The 21,819-nt window shown below is 36.7% G+C and overlaps 1 protein-coding gene across 2 annotated transcripts in view; it reads right to left on the bottom strand.

The window, feature by feature from the left end:
- The window catches only part of ELF1 (E74 like ETS transcription factor 1), a 115,226-nt gene that overhangs the window by 36,038 nt on the left and 57,369 nt on the right, over window positions 1-21,819 (bottom strand). The window contains exons 1-2 of one of the 2 annotated variants that reach the window (XM_012805380.2): window positions 16,496-16,611; window positions 15,601-15,892 (exon numbers count right to left, since the gene is read on the bottom strand). In XM_012805380.2, the coding sequence (XP_012660834.2) occupies window positions 15,601-15,672 (72 nt within the window). In that variant the 5' untranslated portion in view covers window positions 15,673-15,892; window positions 16,496-16,611. Of the gene's footprint in view, window positions 1-15,600; window positions 15,893-16,495; window positions 16,612-21,819 lie in introns of those variants that run through there. The other variant, XM_023513420.1, reaches the window with a different exon arrangement.

Raw genomic sequence — 21,819 nt, 5'->3', positions numbered from 1 at the left:
TAGCAATAATGAAAATAAAATTAAGTTTCAACAGGAGAGAAATAGTTCCCCAAATTTCAACACTGTCCACTATAGAGTTCCCAGTTGTGGTTAATCACGCATGTGGCAATGCCATCAAGTTCAAAAGAGAAGGAAAATGACCAATATAAACAGCACAACATGTTACTCCCCTAACCAGGCGTGTTTATTCCTTCAATATACACAACCCAAGGTCCTAGGCAGATATTTAAGAAATGATGGATCATTCAACAGGTTTTTGGATATCAATAAACACAAGAACTTTGACATAACTTGTCAAGCTTCCATAACAGCAGAACTCAATCTGGTACACGGTTATTGTGAAACATCCTGCCAAGATCCTCTATGAAATAGTTTAAAATGAAATATCTATCAAATATTTTCCTGAAACAAAAAGTTAAAAACAGTTTCTTTAAAATTCCCCCAAGCAGATACTCCTTTTTTGAGACTGGGACAAAATGAGCACACCTTCAAGTAGCTGATACAATATCTTTACATCAAGACAAGAAAATACCAAGAGTAGTCTGGGGCCATGCTGTTCCCATAGTCTTCAATAGCTCCTCTGACTTCAAAGCCTCTCCAATAAACACACAAACTATAGACTGCGCTTGCTATGAAAACACTCCTTTGAGACAAATTCCTATGCCCTCAATACCCTGTTCTATGAAGACACTGCTTTGAGGACTGACTTACTCTTAAAAGAACTTCCTTTACCTTTGATTTAAAAAAACAAAAACACACAAACAGAAACCCAGCACCTCACTCTATCATGACATAATCTGATAATATTTTACCATGCAGCATATGCATTATATATACACATGATGAAAATAGGATGTAACAGTAAGTGTTCGGGCTCTTTTTTAAGGTCAGACTCTACAAAGGTGTGGGTACTTGAACACAGACAAATAAATTATCTTAGCCTCTCTAAGCCTTAGTTTTGTCTATCCAAAATAAAAATAGTAATAACTGAGTTTGAGGCTCCAGTAAGCTATGATCCTACCACTGCACTCCAGCCTGGGATCAACAATAACAGTATCTTTTAAAGTTATTATAAGAATTAAACAATAAATCACTTGTTATAATGTATGTGATATAGTAAGCAATAAGTAAAATGTATTGATGATGAAAGTCCTTCAATGTTTGATTTAAACAGAAATAAACACTCCTAAAGTGTTGGTTTACTACAATCTGATTGGTTTACTACAATCTGAAACTGACAGGCATGGTTTTGGTTTTATTTTTAACAGGGATAGTCTTTTCAGAAAAATTGATGAACAAACTTAATTATCTGCACTTAGCAACAACGTTTAGCTTCAACTAAAAGCAAAAGCTGATAGGTAAGTGTTCACTTTATGAAAATTGGTCAAACTGTATGAAAATTAATCGAACTGTACAGGACTTGTGCATATTTTGTATTTATGCTGTCCTTCAGTAAGTTTACAAAGCAGAGATCCATCTGATGAGAGAAAGAGAACTTCAAAATGTTTTCAACTCACTTTTCTCTAGTTTCTCTCAGATCTGAGCACTGTTCTGGAGTAGAGGTAGAAAAAAAGCAAAGCAATCAGGGTGTGGAGGATGGGACTAGATCCAATACTGTTATGGTTTCCTTTATTATCGTATATAAACCATAATAAAATTAAAGGAACTCTGTAGATATACAGCATCTAGATGGATAAACTCACAAAAAATTAGGGTGACTAACAAAATTCTGAAATCCTTTAATCAAGTCTCCATAGCACATTTTAAAAAATTACATTTGGGAATAATAATACACAAACATACACAAGTGTACATTCAAAAGCATAATACCATTGTTCTCTTTCCAGAGAGTACCTCTCCCCAGTAGCTACTGCTGTCACCAAATCTAAAGTGCATTTTGCATTTTATTTTTCTTTACTTTTTTACAGAGTGCTAGGGTGTCACAGCTCACAGCAACCCCAAACTCTTGGGCTCAAGTGATCCTCTTGCCTCAGCCTCCCAAGAACCACCATACTAGGCTAGTGTTTTCTATTTTTAGTAGAGATGGGGTTTTGTTCTTATTCAGGCTGGTCTCAAACTCCTGAGCTCAAGCAATCCTCTGCCTTGTCTCCCAGACTGCTAGGATTATAGGCATGAGCCATCGTATTCCCAGTCTTTTTCTTCACTTTTTTGAAAGATTTTGTTTATTTATTTATTGACACAGGGTCTCAATATGTTGCCCAGGGTAGACTCAAATTTATGGGCTCAAGTGATCCTTTTGTCTTAGCTTCCAGAGTACCTGGGACTACAGGAACAGGCCACTGTGCCTAACCAAAGAGCATTTTAACAGATTTCAGGAACAGATGTATTACATAAAACAAGCTAGGATTGTGCAATATATCTCCAAGTCCTAGCACACAGTTTTCTGTGAAGAATTCTTCACTGCCAAATTCTCTGCATATTTTAAAAAGATCTGCCATTGAAACAGCTTCATTATCCACAAATGAAAATATTTCTGTTAACTAAAGATCCCTGTAAACACCTTCTATTCTTTATTTTAAAAGAAAATAAAAAGTAGTTTTAGTAACCGAGCAGTAAAGTCTATATAGTTGCAGTACCTACTACCCAACACATTGGTCTAAATTATTAAAACACAGTTTTTCTGATATAAGTACAGCATACAAATCTGGTTTAAAATTTTAACATATAAATGTATTTGGAAAAGAGACAAAATCTCATTTATTTCAGGTATAATCACTATAAAAGACAATTTACCTAATAAATTTTTCCACATTCTCTTTTTTGTTTGGGGTTCTTATCTCTTATATGCTAGCACAATCTGTTAAGAGTTTGAGCTCCCTCAAGTCAGATATGCAATTTCAACATACTTTGTTTTTTTACAGATTAAAAGGGAAAAAAAGGAAAAAAATACTCAATTTCAATGCAGGTGCTGTCACTTTACAGTTGTGTGTTTCTGGACAACATTCCTTCCTTCATTCGCCCTCTCTGAGATGCCTCATTATAAAGGTGTGCCTTATTTGTAAAATGGGGATAACAAGAGTTGTCCTACCGTATGGGCCTATCTACCGTAAAGATCAAAAGAGAAAATGCATATCACACACAGAACTTGATAGGGGTAAAAGGCAATAAATACTCATTCCTATATTTAAACAAAATGTCCATCCTGAGAGATCAGCTTAGTGTTTTTTCCACCAAGTTTTGACTTTGTTACATTGGCTTTGTACAGATGAACTAAGAAACTCTCTGAACTGACATAGTTTCAGTACATCAGTAAGGTTAAAATATCTCACCCATGAAACTGGACCTACCAGTTTGATGCATGTCAAGATTGTTCCCTGGCAATTTCTTCAATTTATTTTGTTACTAGTACATTTTCGTTTCAAATAAAACACCAAATCTAAATTACTACAATTCCAAAAACCTAAATATACTTCAAATGTACTAGTTCAAATGATACATCAAGTCCAACTCCCAAAATCAGTATTTCTTTTTTTTTTTTTTTTTTTTTTGGAGACACAGTCTCACTTTGTCGCCCTCAGTAGAGTGCCTTGGTGTCACAGCTCACAGTAACCTCAAACTCTTGGGCTTAAGCAATTCTCTTGCCTTAGTCTCCCAAGTAGCTGGAACTACAGGCACCCACCACAACGCCCAGCTATTTTTATTTTTTGTTGTCATTGTTGTTTAGCAGGCCCAGGCTGAATTTGAACCTGCCAGCTCCGGTGTATGTGGTTGGCGCCCTAGCTGCTGAGCTACAGGCCCCGAGCCCTAAAATAAGTATTGTAAAATATAAAAAGAAGAATAAAAGAAAAAGGGTGAAGTATGGTGGTTTACACCTGTATTCCCAGCACTTTAGGAGGCTGAAGTAGAAGGAACATTTGAGACCAGGCTCTTGAGACCAGCAGGGCAACATAGAAAGACCCTGACTTTAATAAAAAAATAAATGAGAGAAAGAAAAGAAAAAAAAAAAATAAAGGATCCCCATATAGTTCTTGATTATTCCACTATCCCTTAATAAAAACATAAATCAATTAGAAAGTATTATCAAGAAAATCAATGAGGAAACAAATGAATGGCTTGTAAGGCAAATTATCCACTAACAGATACTCTGAGTGTTAGTATATCAGAATTGGACATATTTATAATAAATAAGCCAAGTTATTCTGATCAGCAATTATTCTGGGTGTCTTTGTAATCCTGCCTTACAAATCTATTATAGGTGAAAGATTCTAATATAGGTCTTCCAGTTAGCTAAGTTAATAAATTCAAGATAACATTATACTATAAATATGGGAAGAATATTATACCCTAATATGATATATAAAAAAGTATACAAAGGAAAGACTTTGTAAACTACAAAGCACTATGTAAAATGTTAGTGTTATCTTTATATTGTTCTCAAGATCAAAGCAAATAATGTTTTCTTGGCCTACATGTTAACATCCAAAGTAGCATCAAGGTACAAAATGTAAATGCATGTCTCTAGTAGCCTCCTCACTTCACACTGGCTTTTTTCAATATCCTATTTTTTTTTATTATACACCTACTATAAATATTGTGATGCAGATAAATATTACATTATGTGGCTTCAGATGGGGGAAAGATACAAGTCTCTGGTAATTAACATAAATAAAAGTCATAAGTAGTCAAAGTACTTCCATTAAAAAAACAAACTCACCACCCTGATGTGTAAAAAGTGTTCTCTTATGTCTGTTGCTGAAGGTTCTTCAATATAATAAACTATAAAATAAAATGGCTCTCCTAGTGTGGTGATGATGCTGCTGCAAGTAGTTACTATGTTACATAAGTACCTCATCTGGCTTGTCCCACTTAATCCTCACAACAACACTGTATGATTGACACTTAGTAGTCAACCAGCCAGGACTCTAGAGTCCACAACCTTAACCACTACCATAGACTACAATTACAGGATCCTACAGATAAACTATAGTCATAACTAAAGTTACATCTCAGTTAAAGCTTAGCTCAAAAAATTATATATCTATGAAAGCTATAACCCAATTATAGCCCAAGAAGAAGGGGAAAAGGGAGAGGGAAGGAAGGGGAGAGGGGAGGATGGATAGAGAGAGAAATTGGTGGAACCACACCTACGGTGCATCTAACAAGAGTACATGTGAAATTTACTAGGTATAGAATATAAATGTCTTAACACAATAACTAAGAAAATGCCCTGAAGGCTATGTTAACCAGTTTGATGAAAATATTTCAAATTGTATATAAAACCAGCACATTGTACCCCATGATTGCATTAATGTATATAGCTATGATTTAATAAAAATAAATAATGTATCTTTTTTTTTTTTTTTTAATACAATGTGTTGCTCTGCTGCCTAGGCTAGAGTGCAGTAGTGTCATCATAGCTCACAGCAACCTCAAACTCCTGGGCTTAGGTAATCCTCCGGCCTCCGCCACCCAAGTAGTTGGTACTACAAGCACATGCCACCATATGTGGCTAATTTTCCTATTTTTTGTAAAAATGGGGTTTCACTGTTGGTCAGGCTGGTCTCAAACTCCTGTTCTCAAGGGGATCATCCCACCTGGGCCTCCCAAAGTGCTGAGATTACAGGCCCAGCTGATAGCTATCTTTTTAACATACTACATGGTACTAGCCCTACAGCTGAAATAAGTTTGTCTTCTGTTGGCTCTAGTTGGGATGAGCATTTCTGAAGAAGTATCTCTTCCCTCTTGCACAGCACCATCTAAAATACAAAGGTCTAAGTGAAATAGTTTTTTTCTTCAGATTTCCCCAAGATAATTTTTGAAATTCCACTGTACATCTCTGTGGAGTTGCTTTAAAAGTCTAATCCTAGTGTAACACTTTCAGGATAATTGGCCTTTGCTCAGATTTTTCTTTTCTTAGCCAGGATAAATTACAGTTTGTCCATGAATCTCAAAAAGTAAAAGAAGCAATGAAAATAACCTGTTTTTACACCGGGGTGCCCACTTTAAAACTTTAATATACAGGGTGGCCGTGAAGTTCACCTGTAATTTGAAATAGATGAACTGAATTCTATTCTATTCTATTCTTTTGAAACATAGTCTCACTTGTTACCCTTGGTAGACTGCCATCGTGTCATAGCTCACAGCAACCTCAAACCTTGGGCTCAAGTGATTTCCTTGCCTCAGCCTCCCAAGTAGCTGGGACTACACATGCCTGCCACAATGCCTATCTATTTTTATATGGGGTTTCACTCTTGCTCGGGTTGGTCTCAAACTTGCTCGGGCTGAGCTCAAGTAATCCACCGGCCTTGGCCTCCCAGACTGCTAGGCTTACAAGCATGTAAGCTTACTGGCTTACGCCCAGCCTTTGACAACTATTTTAAATTGCACACAAACTTCATGGCTACCCCATATGAGTGGGGGTGTGTAGGAGGGTATATGTGAACATAATCGGTTATGAGGTAAAGAAACAGGTAGATTTGGGAGATGTAGTGATATTTAACCAGGCTTAAATGTTTACTTAAGTAGATAACATCACAGTATTCCCTAGCAGATTGATAAATGTTTCAAATATGCAGATTCTATATAACTCAATGAATTTAAAGAAAATCATTAAGTAAAGCAGCTTCTGCTTCTAAAAGATGGACTCTGATCAGAATCTTATATGATAGGTACACATCACAGAATAAGGCCGGGCATCCCTGAATACAGGCACTTTAGCTGCAACAGAGCCTGTCTGGGAATGAAAAAGTCACAATACCTGATTTACTCCCCCTAAAACTCAACAATGTCAGGCCAAACTGTAACAAAACAAACTTTAAACGGTATAACGTTAAAGGAAAATGCTCCTCTACAGGATGAAGCTACCAGATTTTAACAATCCTGAGTGACAAGTTTACTGGTTCATTCTAGAATCAAGCCAGCCACTCTAGATTATCAAAGGGAAAAATAAGAACACAGAATGAGATAAACAGCAGACTGGATTTGTAAAACTAGTATGTAAGTCACAGAAATTGCATCCTTTGCCTCACTTTCCAAAACAATTGTGTAATACAGAGCACACAGTGCAAGACAACAATCTTCAATGCTTGTGCTTGACTCAAATCATGTCATTAACCCCATCAGCAACTGCTACCTACACTGACTGTTCCTGTGAGCCAGGCTCTTAGTAAATGCTTTGCAGAAACATTTAATGTTTATAACATTGCAAGGTAATTCTTTTGTTTTTGATAGAGGAAATAAAGCTCAGTGATATTTAAAAAACATGTCTGAAGTCACACAGCTGATAAGTGGTGGAGCCAGGCTCCCAAACTGATGCTCTTATGCCATATCACAGACTCTTGATTGAAAAGAAACATCAATTTTCATGATTCAACATTTATGTCCAAGTTGCAGGCAGTTGGAGCAGATGCACACTAATCAATCTCTTTTAGAAAAAACATTTCCCATCTAACTCTTCAAATACCACATTATTTCTAAATGTGTTTATGTGTTGAGGGAGGAAAGGGGAGGGAAGAGATTACAGTTATTTGAGCTTCCCTGAAGTTGCTTTCCCACAGAACACTGGAAGTTTGTTCTAAATGCTTTTGTTTTTGTTTTGCCTAAGCCATAGAATAAAGTAGAACGGTGAAAATGCAGAAGTCAAGCAAAACCGTAACACAGAATAGATCTGTCACTAAAATACTACCTTTTACGAGGAAAACATCTGCCTAATTTCAATCTTCATATACCTGGTCTTGTCTTATACCTTTGCACTTTCTCTCGATGTCACATTAGGTGGGATAGATAAGCTCAAAAATGTTGTACCAATCATTACATTATAATGTGGAAGTTCCAGTAACAATTCCTTAACAAATTTCCAAAAGAACTGCCCGAATATTGAGAATTTTGATTTTGTCTAAAAATGTAAAAAATAAAAATAAAAAATAATTTCTACCTATATTCTAACTTATTTAATATTAGGCATATTACATTTAGGAACACTGTTAAGAGGACATCATTTGTTAAACTCATACCCTAACAAACCATTAACAACCTTCTTACCTCATTAAATCAAAGGACGTTATCTTCACCAATACTCTAATAACTCTCTTAGCAGTGTTGAAGGAGAACACTTATATTCTTTTTAAGGCCAGTAACACCACCTGTTTACATAACTGCTTATCTTAATGTGCTATGTGATAACTGAAATGGAACAAGGACAAAATTTTCAAGGTCACATAGCAAAACTAAGATACATCAAAGGTGTCAAATATTCACGGGAATCTTTTTTAATAAAACAGTTTATTTACAAATAACAGTGATATGACCCATTTCCTTTTTTCCCCAGCACAGCTGTTCTATGTGACTAAGTACTCTCTGGTAGAACAGAGTTGCCTACACGCCTGTAGTCCCAGCAATTCAGGAGGCTGAGGCAAGAGGATCGCCTGAGCCCAAGAGTTTGAGGTTGCTGTGAACTATGATGCTACAGCACTCTACCAGGCAACAAAGTGAGACTCTGTCTCAAGAAAAAAAAGAAGAAGAAGAAGTTGACAACAAAGATTTGGCAATAAAAATTTGGCCAACACAAACCTCATTTTTAAAAAGTCTTCTTTTAACAAGTATACAGAATGGATAAATACAATGTGGTATATCTGTATGATGGAATATTACTCAGCAATGAAAAGAATGGGGGTAGACTCAGTGCTTGTAGCTCAGTAGTTAGGGCACCAGCCACATATATAGGGGCTGGCAGGTTTGAACCTGGTCAGGGTCACTGTCAAACAACTACAACAAAAAAAAAAAGCCAGGTGTTATGGTGAGTGCCTATAGTTCCAGCTACTTGAAAGGCCAAGGCAAGAGAACTGCTTAAGCCCAAGAGTTTGAGGTTGCTCTGAGCTATGACACCACAGCACTCTACCAAGGGTGACATAGTGAAACTCTGTCTCAAAAAAAAGAAAAGAAAAAGAATGGAGTACTAATACATGGCACGACATGAAAGAAGCTTGAACTTAAGCTATGCTTAAGTGAAAGAGGCCAGTCACAAGAGACTACATATTATATGAATCCATTTACTGCATCTGAAATGCCCAAAATAGGCAAAGATACAGAGAAAGAAAGTACATTAGTGGTCCCAAGGGATAGGAAGAGGGGGCAGAAATAGGACATGACATTTCTTTTTAGGAAAGAATTGATTATGGTGATAGATGCACAATTCTGTGTACAGACTAAAAACCACTGAACTGTAAACTTTAAATAAGTGGATTATATGGTATGTGAGTTATATTGCAATAAAGCTTTTTTCCCCTTTTTTTAATGCTTCGGGTCCCACAAGACACTCAGCTACAAGCACCAAGGGGGTACCAAGAGGCAAGGGTTGAGATGTTTCGTGGCTTGTTGAGATGGACTGTTTGCCAGCTAATAAAGCTTTTTTAATAAAGATATATGCATAGGAATGCCAGGCAGAAAGACTGTCTACCTATAATAGCACTACCAAATTAACTAAATAAACTTTTTTGCTAAAATCAAATGCAAAGTATAATTCTCTCATATTTAAAACCACTTTTTTCCCCACTTACATATATCAGCAGCTAGCATTACCTAAATAGTAGTTAAGGCCATACACAATGGCTCAGACCTTAATTCGAGCACTTTAGGAGATGAGTACTACAAAAAAAAAAAAAGTGCTAGCAAGGTGTAGTGGCTTGAGTAAGTAGTCCTAGTTACTAGGGAGGCTGAGGCAGGAGGATTGCTTGAGCCCAGGAGTTTAGGGTCATAGTGAAATAGTGAACATAACTGTGGCAATGGACTCCAGTCTGTGTGACAAGAGTGTCCCAACCCCCTTCCCCCTAAAAAAGTGGTTGAAGGTACCAGGATACATTACAATTCCCAGTTTTATCACATAGTAGAGCTATGTAATTACAGGCAAGTTGCCTCCCTTCTCTGAGCCTCACTTTACTTTTTTGTAAAGTAAGAATTAGAGTACTTAATTCTTCTTAAGACTGTTTTAAGAATTAAATAGGATAATCCCCGTAAAGCACAGTGCAGGAACAAAATACTCACTGAATATTAGCTACTAAAATCTGCTCTGGGCAGTGCCCATAGCTCAGTGGGTAGGGCGCTGGCCACATACACCAAGGCCGGAGGTTCGAACCTGGCCTGAGCCAGCTAAAATAACAATGACAACTGCAACAAAAATAATAGCCAGGTTTTGGGGTGGGTGCCTGTAGTCCCAGCTACTTGGAAGACTGAGGCAAGAGAATCTCTTAAGCCCAAGAGTTTGAGATTGCTGCAAGCTGTGACACCATGGCACTCTACCCAGGGTGACACAGTGAGACCCTGTCTCTAAATAAATAAATGAATAAATGAAATCTGCTCTACCCCATGTGATGATCTCATCTATACTCACTTTTGGGACTGATGCCACTGGGCCTCTATGTGATTAGGGGAGGGGCATTTAAGGTAAGATTTTGCAAAAGAGAGAAATGCTTTCCTATTCCCCTCACCAACTCCTTTTTCAAAATAACCATCAGCTGCCTAGAGTTGGCAAGGAGATAAGCTAGGTCAAATGGTAGACCACGGGCAGTGTTGTCCCTCCACTTAACTTGAAGAAAGCCTGAGGCCTTATGCAAAGTCAGGCATCCCCCAGAAGGCAATTAGGCTGGTATCTGGGGTCTCGCCTTTGATAAAGACTTTTCCAAGTATACAGAAAAGAAACAAGCAACTTCTGCACCTCAGTTTTACAAATGGCCAAGCTTTTAATGGATTTGTGAAGTGTGATCTGCCAAGATTAAAAAAGCAAAGCAGGTAGACCCTGGAATTGCACGTAAATAACAGAGGACACACTGATTCCACATCAGTAGCACCATTCCAATTTCCTGCCCTCCAAACCACTAGTGCTGAGTAAGTTACACAAAGAACGCTATCAACTCATTCCTTCCACCCTATTATGTACATTTAATCTCTAATCTAACCGAATTTTGCCATTCTAGTCGAAAAATGACAGGTTGATGTGATGAATACTCTTATGTACATTTTCTCAATCTACAACATACAGCCGCATTCTCAAAATGAGTTTGTGAAAAAAACTTGCCTCTGCAATTTCAAAGATTCTCCAAATGTATTGTGTTCTTAACCACTACTGCCACTAGGTAGGTCTGCAGCCTCCCCAAACAAACATGATAACTGCAATACTGTATGTAATAGCAAAATACTGATAATATCCAAGATCAAGAACTGGTAAAACAGGCTGGGCATGGTGCTCACACCTACAATCCCAGCACTCTGGACGGCTTAGGTACAAAGTTCACTTGAGGCCAAGAGTTCAAAACCAGCCCTGGGTAATACAGAAGGACCTCATCTCCACAAAAAAGTAAAAAAAAAAATTAGCCTGGCAGTCGCTTTGAGCCTAAGAATTTGAGGTTATAGTAAACTCTAATCAGGCTATTGCACTCTCCAGTTTGAGTAAGAGAGCAAGAATCTGTCTTTAAGGAAAAAAAAAAAAAAGTCCAGGTGTGGTGGCTAATACCTATAATTCTAGCACTTTGGGAGGCCCAGGTGGGACAATCCTTTAAGGCCAGGAGTTTGAGACCAGACTGACCAATAATGAGACCTTGTCTCTACAAAAACCATAAAAGTTTATCTAGGTGTTATGGTTCATGCCTGTACTTCTAGCTACTCGGAAGGCTGAGGCAAGAGAATTGTTTGAGCCCAAGAGTCTGAAGTTGTAGTGAGCTATGATGATACCACTACATTCCTGCCTGGGCAACATAGTAAAACCCTATCTTTAAAAAAAAAAAAAAAGCTGGGCACAGCGGCTCATATCCTAGCAATCTGGGAGGCCGAGGCGGGTGGACTGCTTGAGCTTACAAATTCAAGACTAGCCTGAGCAAAATCAAGACCCTGTCTCTAATAAAAATAGAAAAACTGAGGCAAGAGGATCATTTGAGCCCAAGTTGGAGGTTGCTGTGAGCTACAACACCCCAATACTCTATCCAAGGCATCAGCTTGAGACTCTGTCTCAAAAAAACCAGGTAAAATAAATAATGAGCTATTCATCATGTAAAAAAGTAAACAATATGGAAGCAACATGCACACTTATAACACTGTAAGTGAAAACAAGTCACAAAAATGATGTAGTATGTTTTTATTTACATCTTTAAAACCTCTGTAATTGTGTAAGTATACATATTATTCATTTGTTTAAACCTATGTCTAAAAAAATTACACACCAAATAACTGAAACTAGCTTCTTCTTTTTTATTTATTTTTTCTGAGACAGAATCTCACTTTGTTACCCTTGGTAGAGTGCTGTCGCATCATAGCTCACAGCAACCTCAAACTTGGGCTCAAGCAATTCTCTTGCTGCAACCTCCCAAGAAGCTGGGACTATAGGTGCCTGCCACAGCACTCGGCTACTTTTCTTTCTTTCTTTTTTTTTAAGAGACAGGTCTCACTCTTGCTGAGGCTGGTCTTGAACTCCTAAGCTCAGGCAATCTACCCACCTCAGCCTCCCAGAGTGCTAGGATTAGGATTATAGGTGAGAGCCACTGCACTCAGCCCAGGTTCACTTCTTTTATAAATGACAAGTTATTTCATATTAAAAACAAATTAAACTAATAAGCAAACAAAGAGGTAGAGTCACAGGTTAGATAAGATGCTAGTAAGACCACTAGTGGATCTACTGTCCTGTAAAGCAGTTAAGTTTACTGTGCACGCATTAATGTACACAGCTATGATTTAATTAAAAAAAAAAAAAAAACTTTACTGTGCACATGGCCATAGACTGAGGAACTCTACACCTAGCCAACAATTTCAAACACTTTGATGATGAATATAATATAGGGTATCCTAAATGTCACCACACACACATAGGGAAAATGGGAAATTCTAACTAAATATACCCTTATTTACAAAATATTCATTACAAAATTTTATAAAATATTTGTGTTTATATATATGGTACAAATATAAAAATACTTAATGCAATATAAAATCTAATATGAATCTGTTAATTTTTCCTATTTACAGCGACCTTTAGGACATAAATTATACACTTTATTGCAAGAATATACAAAACATCATTAGTACTGCTTGTGTTTTAATCAAGGGTTCACTATTTACTAGATGGATGCTTTAAAGCAAGTCAGTTAACCTCTTTATGTCTTAATGTCATCATCATAAAATGGAGATATTAATATTTACCTTAAATGGTTAGCATTTGTAAAGTCTTTACAAGACCTATATAAAACAAATATAACTCATTTTGCTAGATAAAAATCAGTTAACTTGGGTGGCTCCTGTGGCTCAAGGAGTAGGGCACTGGCCCCATATGCTGGAGGTTCAAACCCAGCCCTGGCCAAAAACCGCAAAAAAACCCAAAAAAACAAAAAACCCAGTAACTTAAGAAACTACTTATCGGCTCGGCACCTGTGGCTCAGGTGGCTAAGGCGCCAGCCACATACACCTAAGGTGGTGGGTTCGAATCCAGCCCCGGCCCACCGCTGCCAAACAATGATGGCTGTAACCAAAAAATAGCCAGGCATTATGGCAGGCACCTGTGGTCCCAGCTACTTGGGAGGCAGAGGCAGGAGACTCGCTTGAGTGTAGGTGTTGGAGGTTGCTATGAGCTGTGATGCCAGAGCACTCTACCCAGGGGAATAGCTTGAGGCTCTATCTCAAAAAAAAAAAAAAAAGAAAAGGAAAGAAAAGAAAAGAAAAGAAACTACTTATCTATACATGCTGACAGCACCACCTCCCCTTCCAAAAACATAAATAACTTCTCTGGAATACAGGCAAGTCTTCACGTTTACAAATACCCAATTGATCTACAACTTGCACTTACAAATGGAAGCTATTACAGGCAATATGTAAATGTACCTGTTCCAACTGACATACAAATTCAACTTAAGAAAAAAATGATAGATCCTATATTGTTTGTAACCCATGGACTGCCTATAAACTAAATGCATCATGTATACAGTAAATGTCTAAGTATTGTTTTCAAAACTCTTTTAAGGCTACATAGACATGAATATGGCCTCATAATATAAAATCCATTTCTCATGGTCAAAAGAGTGTCAAGAGTCACTGCACTAGAGCATACTAGTGAGTGGCTTCGAGCTCCATCCTCTGCTGCCACATCCCGAGATCAAACATCACCACATCAAGCTTGGGATCTACAATAGCATCTTTCATCTATGAGAGCTGCCTAGTAAACATACTGTTTTAAACCTTAATACACACACAAACATCCTGTTTAAAGTTCACAACACTTTCTCCTCCTAAAATATCTTTTCTATTCTCTCTAGATTAAATCCATATCAATATTAATATATTTTTAACTGAGACCAAGCAATCCTCTCCCTGAAACTTTTCTCCTCCCTAATCAAAGCTCATCTTCATCTTAAGGCAACTTAATCCAAATCCTTACCTTTGTAGGTTTGCTTTTTGTTCTGTCAATTCAATGGAAAATACAGCTAAAAAATTATAATGTCCTGCCAAAGTCAAATTCAATTTTATTTTTTTGTAGTAATTATGTTTCTAGAATAAAACATGGCACATTGTAACTGTTAAAAGCCAGGCATTTAAGATAAAGTTTTATTTCAGCAATAAATCAACTTTATATTGTATATTTTAAGCCTATTAGTTCCCAAAATATTTTCCCTTGGAGAAATGCTTACACTATTTTTCCCACATCACATCTTATATCTCCTATATAACCTGCTTTAAACTGTAAAGTCCCCAGAAACCCTACACTCCCCATAGCTCCTCTTTTGGAGATTAAGGTTGGAGAACTAGAATTAATCTTTATTTAGACCCTTTATTCAGTATCTCTTAGACCTTTTTATATTCTGAAAACAGTAATTTGTACACTAGTATACATTCAATGAAAATTGATTTAGAAATTCTTCAGTTCCATCTTCTAATCCTACAGATGATGAAATCTAGAGATATTAAGTAACTTCCCTCAGAGTCACATGCTTTACTGAAATTATGTACAATTATGGGACTGCTGATATTGTTTCATCTGCTTGAAGAAACAGCCCATGATTATAAATATTAACTACACACATTAAAAGTTAGTAAAGGCCTCACACCTGTAGCTCAGCGGCTAGGGCACCAGCCACATACACCTAAGCTAGCGGGTTCGAATCCAGGCCAGGCCAGGCCAACTACAACCAAAAAATAGCCGGACGTTGTGGCGCTTGCCTGTAGTCCCAGCTACTTGGGAGGCTGAGGCAAGAGAACTGCTTAAGCCCCAGAGTTTGAAGTTGCTGTGAGCTGTGACGCCACGGCACTCCACCAAGGGCGATATAGGGAGACTGTCTCAAAAAAAAAAAAAAAATTAGTATAGTCTCTAGAACTTTTCAAAGTACTCCGAAATAACTACTTGAAGCATTTAGTGTTAAGTCTCATTTTACAGAAAAATAAAACAAACCCCAAAAGTATTACCTTATTACCACATCAAAAACAAGGATAAGATTTAAACCTAAGGATATATTGGCACTTAAAACATAAGATGTTTGCTCCAAATATTTAATTTCTAAACATTTACTTTAATAAAGTTTCTCTACTATATCTTGTAAAGTAGATCTTTTTCTGATACAGATGGAAAAAATCACAATTTATTTATTAAAATCTAGTTTTCTTTGGATCTCATACCTGTTGGTCATCCTCCATGACGTTACTAGCAAATTCAAATACCAGGTCGTTCTGTTGGACAACAGCAGCCATAATAAAGCATTCCTCTTAGATCCACATGAGAAAAATTCCAAATAGGTTCAAATATCAGACAGCAGTGTCCAGTGACCAATTTTCTCAGCTAAGTCTGTGAAGTTACTGTATATCCAGGTTTTCTTCAGGAAAGATGCCCCAAAATTTCTTGGTTCATTGATAATTCTACTCAAACTGAGGCGATTGTTCTGAGTTTTTTCTTTCTCTCAAGCTTCTTGGCCTAAAAAACAAAAGCTTAAATTAGTTATTTTAAAAAATCCCAAATCTCCCACTTAGAATATAACAATTGATACAAAGGGCAGTATCTCCAAAGCAGTTTTTTGGTGGTGGTTAATGTTATGAAATAAAAGCAACATGACTAATGAACTCAGTTGTTTTTTTTTTAAAGTTATATATTTTCTTGAAGACGTCATTCCTGCTCAGATAAGATCACTATTAATAACTGAAAATGATGCCTTTCTCTCCCTCCCCCAAGTTAAACTACAGTTAAACTAATCAATAATTTTTTCAAAAGTCAATAAACCACCCAGCAATAAATAGATGTGTAATTGTAATAAAAGACACATGGTTTAGTTCATTCCACTAATCCAGCAAACTACAGAATTCCTACCCCATGAGTAATTTCATGATGTCTACTTTCATCTTTAATAGAACAGACAAAATCCCTATTAGGTTTAACACACACAAGGATTTCAAATCGAATACATTTAAAGTTATTAAGAACTATTTTAAGAGCTTTTTAAAGCAACCAGAAATTAACACCCATTCTTTCTATTCTTTAAAAAGGCTTTTGATAAGTCTAACAGAATGCTTTAAAAATTACCATGCTTAAGCCTGTCTTCAGTGCTTCTTTTTTAATGCACTGAAATGTATCCTTATCTCTAGCATAGGCTTGTAAGCAACAGGAAGGAAACAGCACTTGACCACGTCATGGCAAATTAGAACATGCAAAGAACTGCACTTTACAATAGTAGAAAAACAGAAACGCAACTTAAGAGTGAAAACAATTCCATAGCGAATAGAGAAATGCTTTAAAAATATCTGCCAAAGATGTTTGCCTATTTTAAAAAATAAGTTACCACTGTTAACAAAACATCGTAAGAAAAAACATAGGTGTTTCTCACACTTCTATTAAACACTGCATCAAATGGTTATGACCATAAATGTGACATGAAAAGACAAAGATAAAAATAATCACATTAAATAACATCTAGTTCTTTGAACTGCATTTACAATTTTAATACAAATAATTCAAAAAAGAAGTTGACTCCAAGGAAAGGATGACTACTAATTTCCTAATAGTCTTAAAGAGACAAGTCTGGGGATGAAGCTGACATGGTAAACAACCAGTTTCTCTGAAAACTGAAATACAGCTATGTGCTGGCCAAATCACATACTCAATTGCCGAGTTTCAGAAAAGCTGATTTTATATACATATATATTTTTTCTGTGTTCTAGGAGTCATTATGAATGACTCTTTAACTAGAAATCAACCTAAGGGCTAAGAAGTCAATTCAGAAATTATTTCTACTCACTAAATTCAATTCCAACCCAGTAGTTTCCTACTTCCATCCACCCCACTCCAATATTGGAGAAGTACTTGTAGCACATTCATGTAGTTTTAAAAGTATCTGCCAAAGACGTTTGCCTATTTTAAAAAATAAGTTACCACTATTAACAAAAGTAAAAGAAAACCAAAACCTCTTCAGGGAAGTAACTATTGGCCAACATTTCTTGAGTACCTCCCAAACATGTGTGCTTATAATAATAAGAAAAAGGATATTAATGCCAGCTAATGTTTTAAATATCTTATCATTAGATATTTAAGCTTTTTCTACACATTCTTTGTTTTTTAAAAAAAAGGATAACTGAAGCTACTCCTGATAAAGAAGAAACTTAAATTCGAAAAACCATAATAAGAAAATGTAACCAGAATCAAGGGATATTTCCTGACACAAAAGTTTCTCTGTAAAAAGTTAGGTTCCAAAAAGCTATTCCGAAACCTATCTGTTGGTTTTGGTAAAGTGACACTGTACCAATGACCACTGTGAACATATTTAGGTAAATTTAAGTTTCACTTTCTTTTCCACTGCTATCAGGCACTTTTTTCCTAACTAGCACTTGGGCACTCCTATTACGCTTCAATAACTGTCCTTTGGAAATCTCAAAAATAAGGATGAACAATCACATACCCATACCTTCATGCTAACTACCAATGGTAATCAGTCAAAAATGAAATGACTACCCATAATCATTAGCCCATTTGTTGGGGTAGAAAAAACACACCTTTGCCCTGGCATAAAGCTTCTGGTCATTTCTACACAGAAGTTCATAAACTGAAAATGTATAAGTAAATAATAGCATGTTACTGGCCTAATCAGGTCTCTGAAGCTCAGTCATCTTTCCAGCTCTTCATCCTGTCCCTTGTGTAGTTATATACCCTATGCCATCAAGGTGGTTCTCAAATAGAGGTATCACCTGTACATGTCAGAAATAGTTAGATAATAGCCCGGGTAAATTAAAAATGTTTAGTACTAGGCAAGACTGAAAACCTACAACAATGATTTAATCTTTTGTTAGTGAACCACGTACCCAAGGTCTTACAGTCTATAAGCATAACAGAAGTAAAACTGTTATAGAATTCTTATTTTCCAAATCAGGACTCTAAGACTATAATTAACAGGCTTGTCTCCAAGTCTACCCAAATCCTTTCTACCATAGTAGTTTACTACACAGAAGTAAGTAAATAGATATATCAATTTAAAAAAAAAAAAAAAAACTTCACTTCTAGTTTAGCTACTGATCTCCAAATCTAGTCACTAAACTGCCTATTAGACAAGTCCATGTCAGTGTCCCTCAAAATCAATGTGTCTAAAACATATCCAAAACTAAATGATCATGTGATTCCTCCAACTTACTCCCATATAGAAATAATATGGGCACTCTGAGGAGAAAAAAGGCTTCTGTTCAACCCTAACAAATTGTAAGATCCTCAGTAAATTTTCACTTTACCCAGCATTAGTTGTATCTATTATATTCAGGAAACAATCTGCTATACTAACAGTTCTTAAACACATGTTCTTTTTCAAAGTGTCACTTAGCCTTTATGAAATAATAAGGAAAATGATAAGTAAAAACTATTTATTTACCACAAAGACATAAGCAGTCAACTTATTTGCAGAGTTTTGAGAAGTCATCCAGTTGGTATCCACTAGATCAGTGGTTCTCAACCTTCCTAATGCCATGGCCCTTTAATACAGTTCCTGTGGGTCAGGTTGAGAACCACTGTACTAGATAATAAAAACTCTCCAGCTGGGTCAGGACCATATATATTCTTACTCTTCAAGAAGACAAACCAAAACCACAAGAATACTTAGAAACAAGGTTCCTAGGCCCAGTGTGGTTGGTGGCTTGCCCCTTAATCCTAGCACTCTGGGAGGCCTATGCAGGAGGATATCATGAGGTCAGGAGTTTAAGATCAGCCTGAGCAAGTCTGTACTAAAAATAGAAAAATTAGCCAGGTGTGGTAGCACAAACCTATAGTCTCAGCTATTCAGGAGACTGAGGCACAAAGATCTTTTGAGCCCAGAATTTGAGGCTACAGTGAGCTACAATGATCCCATTGCACTCTAGCCTGAGATGGTCTCCCAAAAAGGGGGGAGGAGAGTTCCTAATTGCTCATCACAAAATAAACTTTGGATTTAAGGTAGAATAATAAAGCAAAACAGTTAAGAGCACAAGCTCTGGAGTCAGACCTCAAGTGCCACCAGTCATCTGCAGTGTGACCTCGAGAAAGTCACTTACTTGGTGTCTCAGTCTCCTCTTTCTGTAAAATAGGTGTAAGTCTCAAGTTGCATCATTCTATAAAATAAATAATACCAAAATCCAGAGTTGTAAAGATTAAATGCATGTGCAGAATGCCTAGCACACAAATTATATTCAGTACTTCATTATAACTAGAAGTATACAGAAATAGGGATATAACAGGTGCATACCAGATAACAAATTATTCCTTACGTCCAATTTCTATATTCCCTGGAAGTATACTGTACCATAGCCATGTGCTAGACTCCAAAAGGCACCAAGCCTCTTATCAACAAAAGTATTAATTCTATTCCAGTAACTAAAAATTTGGCACCTTTTGATAAATCCAATTGCATCAAGGATAGGACTTCATTCTGCCTGGCAAGGTCTTCAACCAGAAAGTCCCATTATGCACCATTCCAAACAAAATGACTTTACTGATTATAAACACAAAACCCTCAGCCATATTACTGCTTACTACAAACAACTCAAATTGTTAATTTTTGTTTATTATAAAAGACTTCAGGTATTAGGAAAACATGATAGTCAAAATTAATCCCTGATTGAACACAAATTCAAGATTCCTCCAAAGGGGTTTTTTAGATACAAGGATATAAAAACCTATGAATTCATAAAGATACTTTAAAAAAATCATTACTCTTGGGTACATATCAGATCTACCAGTATAGAGTATAAATGTCTTAACACAATAACTAAGCGAATAAGATGAGTTATATATTAACCAGTGTGATGTAAGCGTTCCTAATTCTATATGAAATCAGCACATTGTACCCCATAAATGAATTAATGTATACATGATCTGTAAGTTTATGATTTAATTAAAAAAGAAAAAAACCATTACTCTTCTTTGGAAGTTATTATAGTACCAACTCATTATAATGAAAATTGACAAATAAAAACGAATCAAACAAGTAAAAAGGTTTTACAGATTATACAATTCTAGCAAAAATAAGGTAAAGAACACTAGCTTACAGCAGTGAGGTGGTTAAGAACTATAGTAAGGTAAGCAATTCAGGCAGTCTTTATATATACAGATTTATAGGGTGGCAGTATCTAAAAACTGGAATTCTGTAGTAATTCTAGACATGAAGTATTAAGCTACTAAAGGGCCCTTTTCAATATATAGACAACCATTTCTTTTCTTTTTTTTTTTGAGCTAGAGTCTCACTCTGTTGCCTAAGCTACAGTACAGTGGTGTCAACCTAGCTCACACCAACCTGGGTTCAAGAGTTCCTCCTGTCTCAGCCTCCCAAGTACTGGGGACTACATGCACTTACCACAATGCCCGCCTAGCTAATTTTTTTCTATTGCTAGTAAAGATGGGGTCTCCCTATGTTCCTGCATCTGGTCTTGAACTCAGCTCAAGGAATCATCTGCCTTGACCTTCCAGAGTGCCAAGATTATAGGTGTGAGCCACTGCACCCAGACAACATAACCAATTCTTAGAGGAATACAAATGTATTTAGAAAAACCATTAGAAGAAATACAATAGAAATTGAAAGGCCAGGCACAGTGGCTCATGCCTGTAATCCTAGCATTCTGGGAAGCCAAGGTGGGTGGATTGCCGGAGTTCACAGGTTCGAGACCAGCCTGAACCAGGGTGAGACCCCCATCTCTAAAAAAAAAATAGCGAAGCATTGTGGCGGGTACCTGTATTCCCAGCTACTTGGGAGGCTAAGGCAAGAGGATCGCTTATGCCTAAGGGTTTGAGGTTGCTATGAGCTATGATGCCACAGTACTCTACTGAGAGTGACAAAGTAAGACTTTGTCTCAATAAAAAAAAAGAAAAAAAGAAACATAGAAAAATGTTAGAATAAGAAAAATGAGATACAAGAAGAGAAGCTATACAAATCAGCAATGAAAAGTAAGCAATAAATCAAATAATAATAATAAATAAACAAACTTTAATGACTGGAATTATTGTGTGATGGACCATGGTCAGGTCTTCTTTATCTGTTTTCTAATATGGCAGAATGTATGTATGTAAGCTCTCAGCAGAAATGACAATAAATACTATCAAGCTAAATTCTGACCATCTTCCAAGGTCCTGCTCATTCTCAATCTTAAATGTGTGGAATCACAGGATTTCAAAGCTAAAAAAAAGATATAATGCATTTATTGAAAAAAATAAAGAAAAAAAAGAAGAATGAAAAGATAAGGGAGGCTTGGCGCCTGTGGCTCAAGTGGCTAAGGCGCCAGCCACATACACCTAAGGTGGCGGGTTCAAATCCAGCCTGGGCCCACCAAAACAACAATGACGGCTACAACCAAAAAATAGCCGGGCGTTGTGGCGGGCGCCTGTGGTCCCAGCTACTTGGGAGG

The sequence above is a fragment of the Otolemur garnettii genome, unplaced genomic scaffold (assembly GCF_000181295.1).
Source record: "Otolemur garnettii isolate 467f Iridium unplaced genomic scaffold, OtoGar3 scaffold00040, whole genome shotgun sequence".
NCBI lineage: Eukaryota > Metazoa > Chordata > Mammalia > Primates > Galagidae > Otolemur > Otolemur garnettii.
Note: the sequence above shows the minus strand (reverse complement) of the source record. Positions and strands in the feature narration are given on the sequence as shown.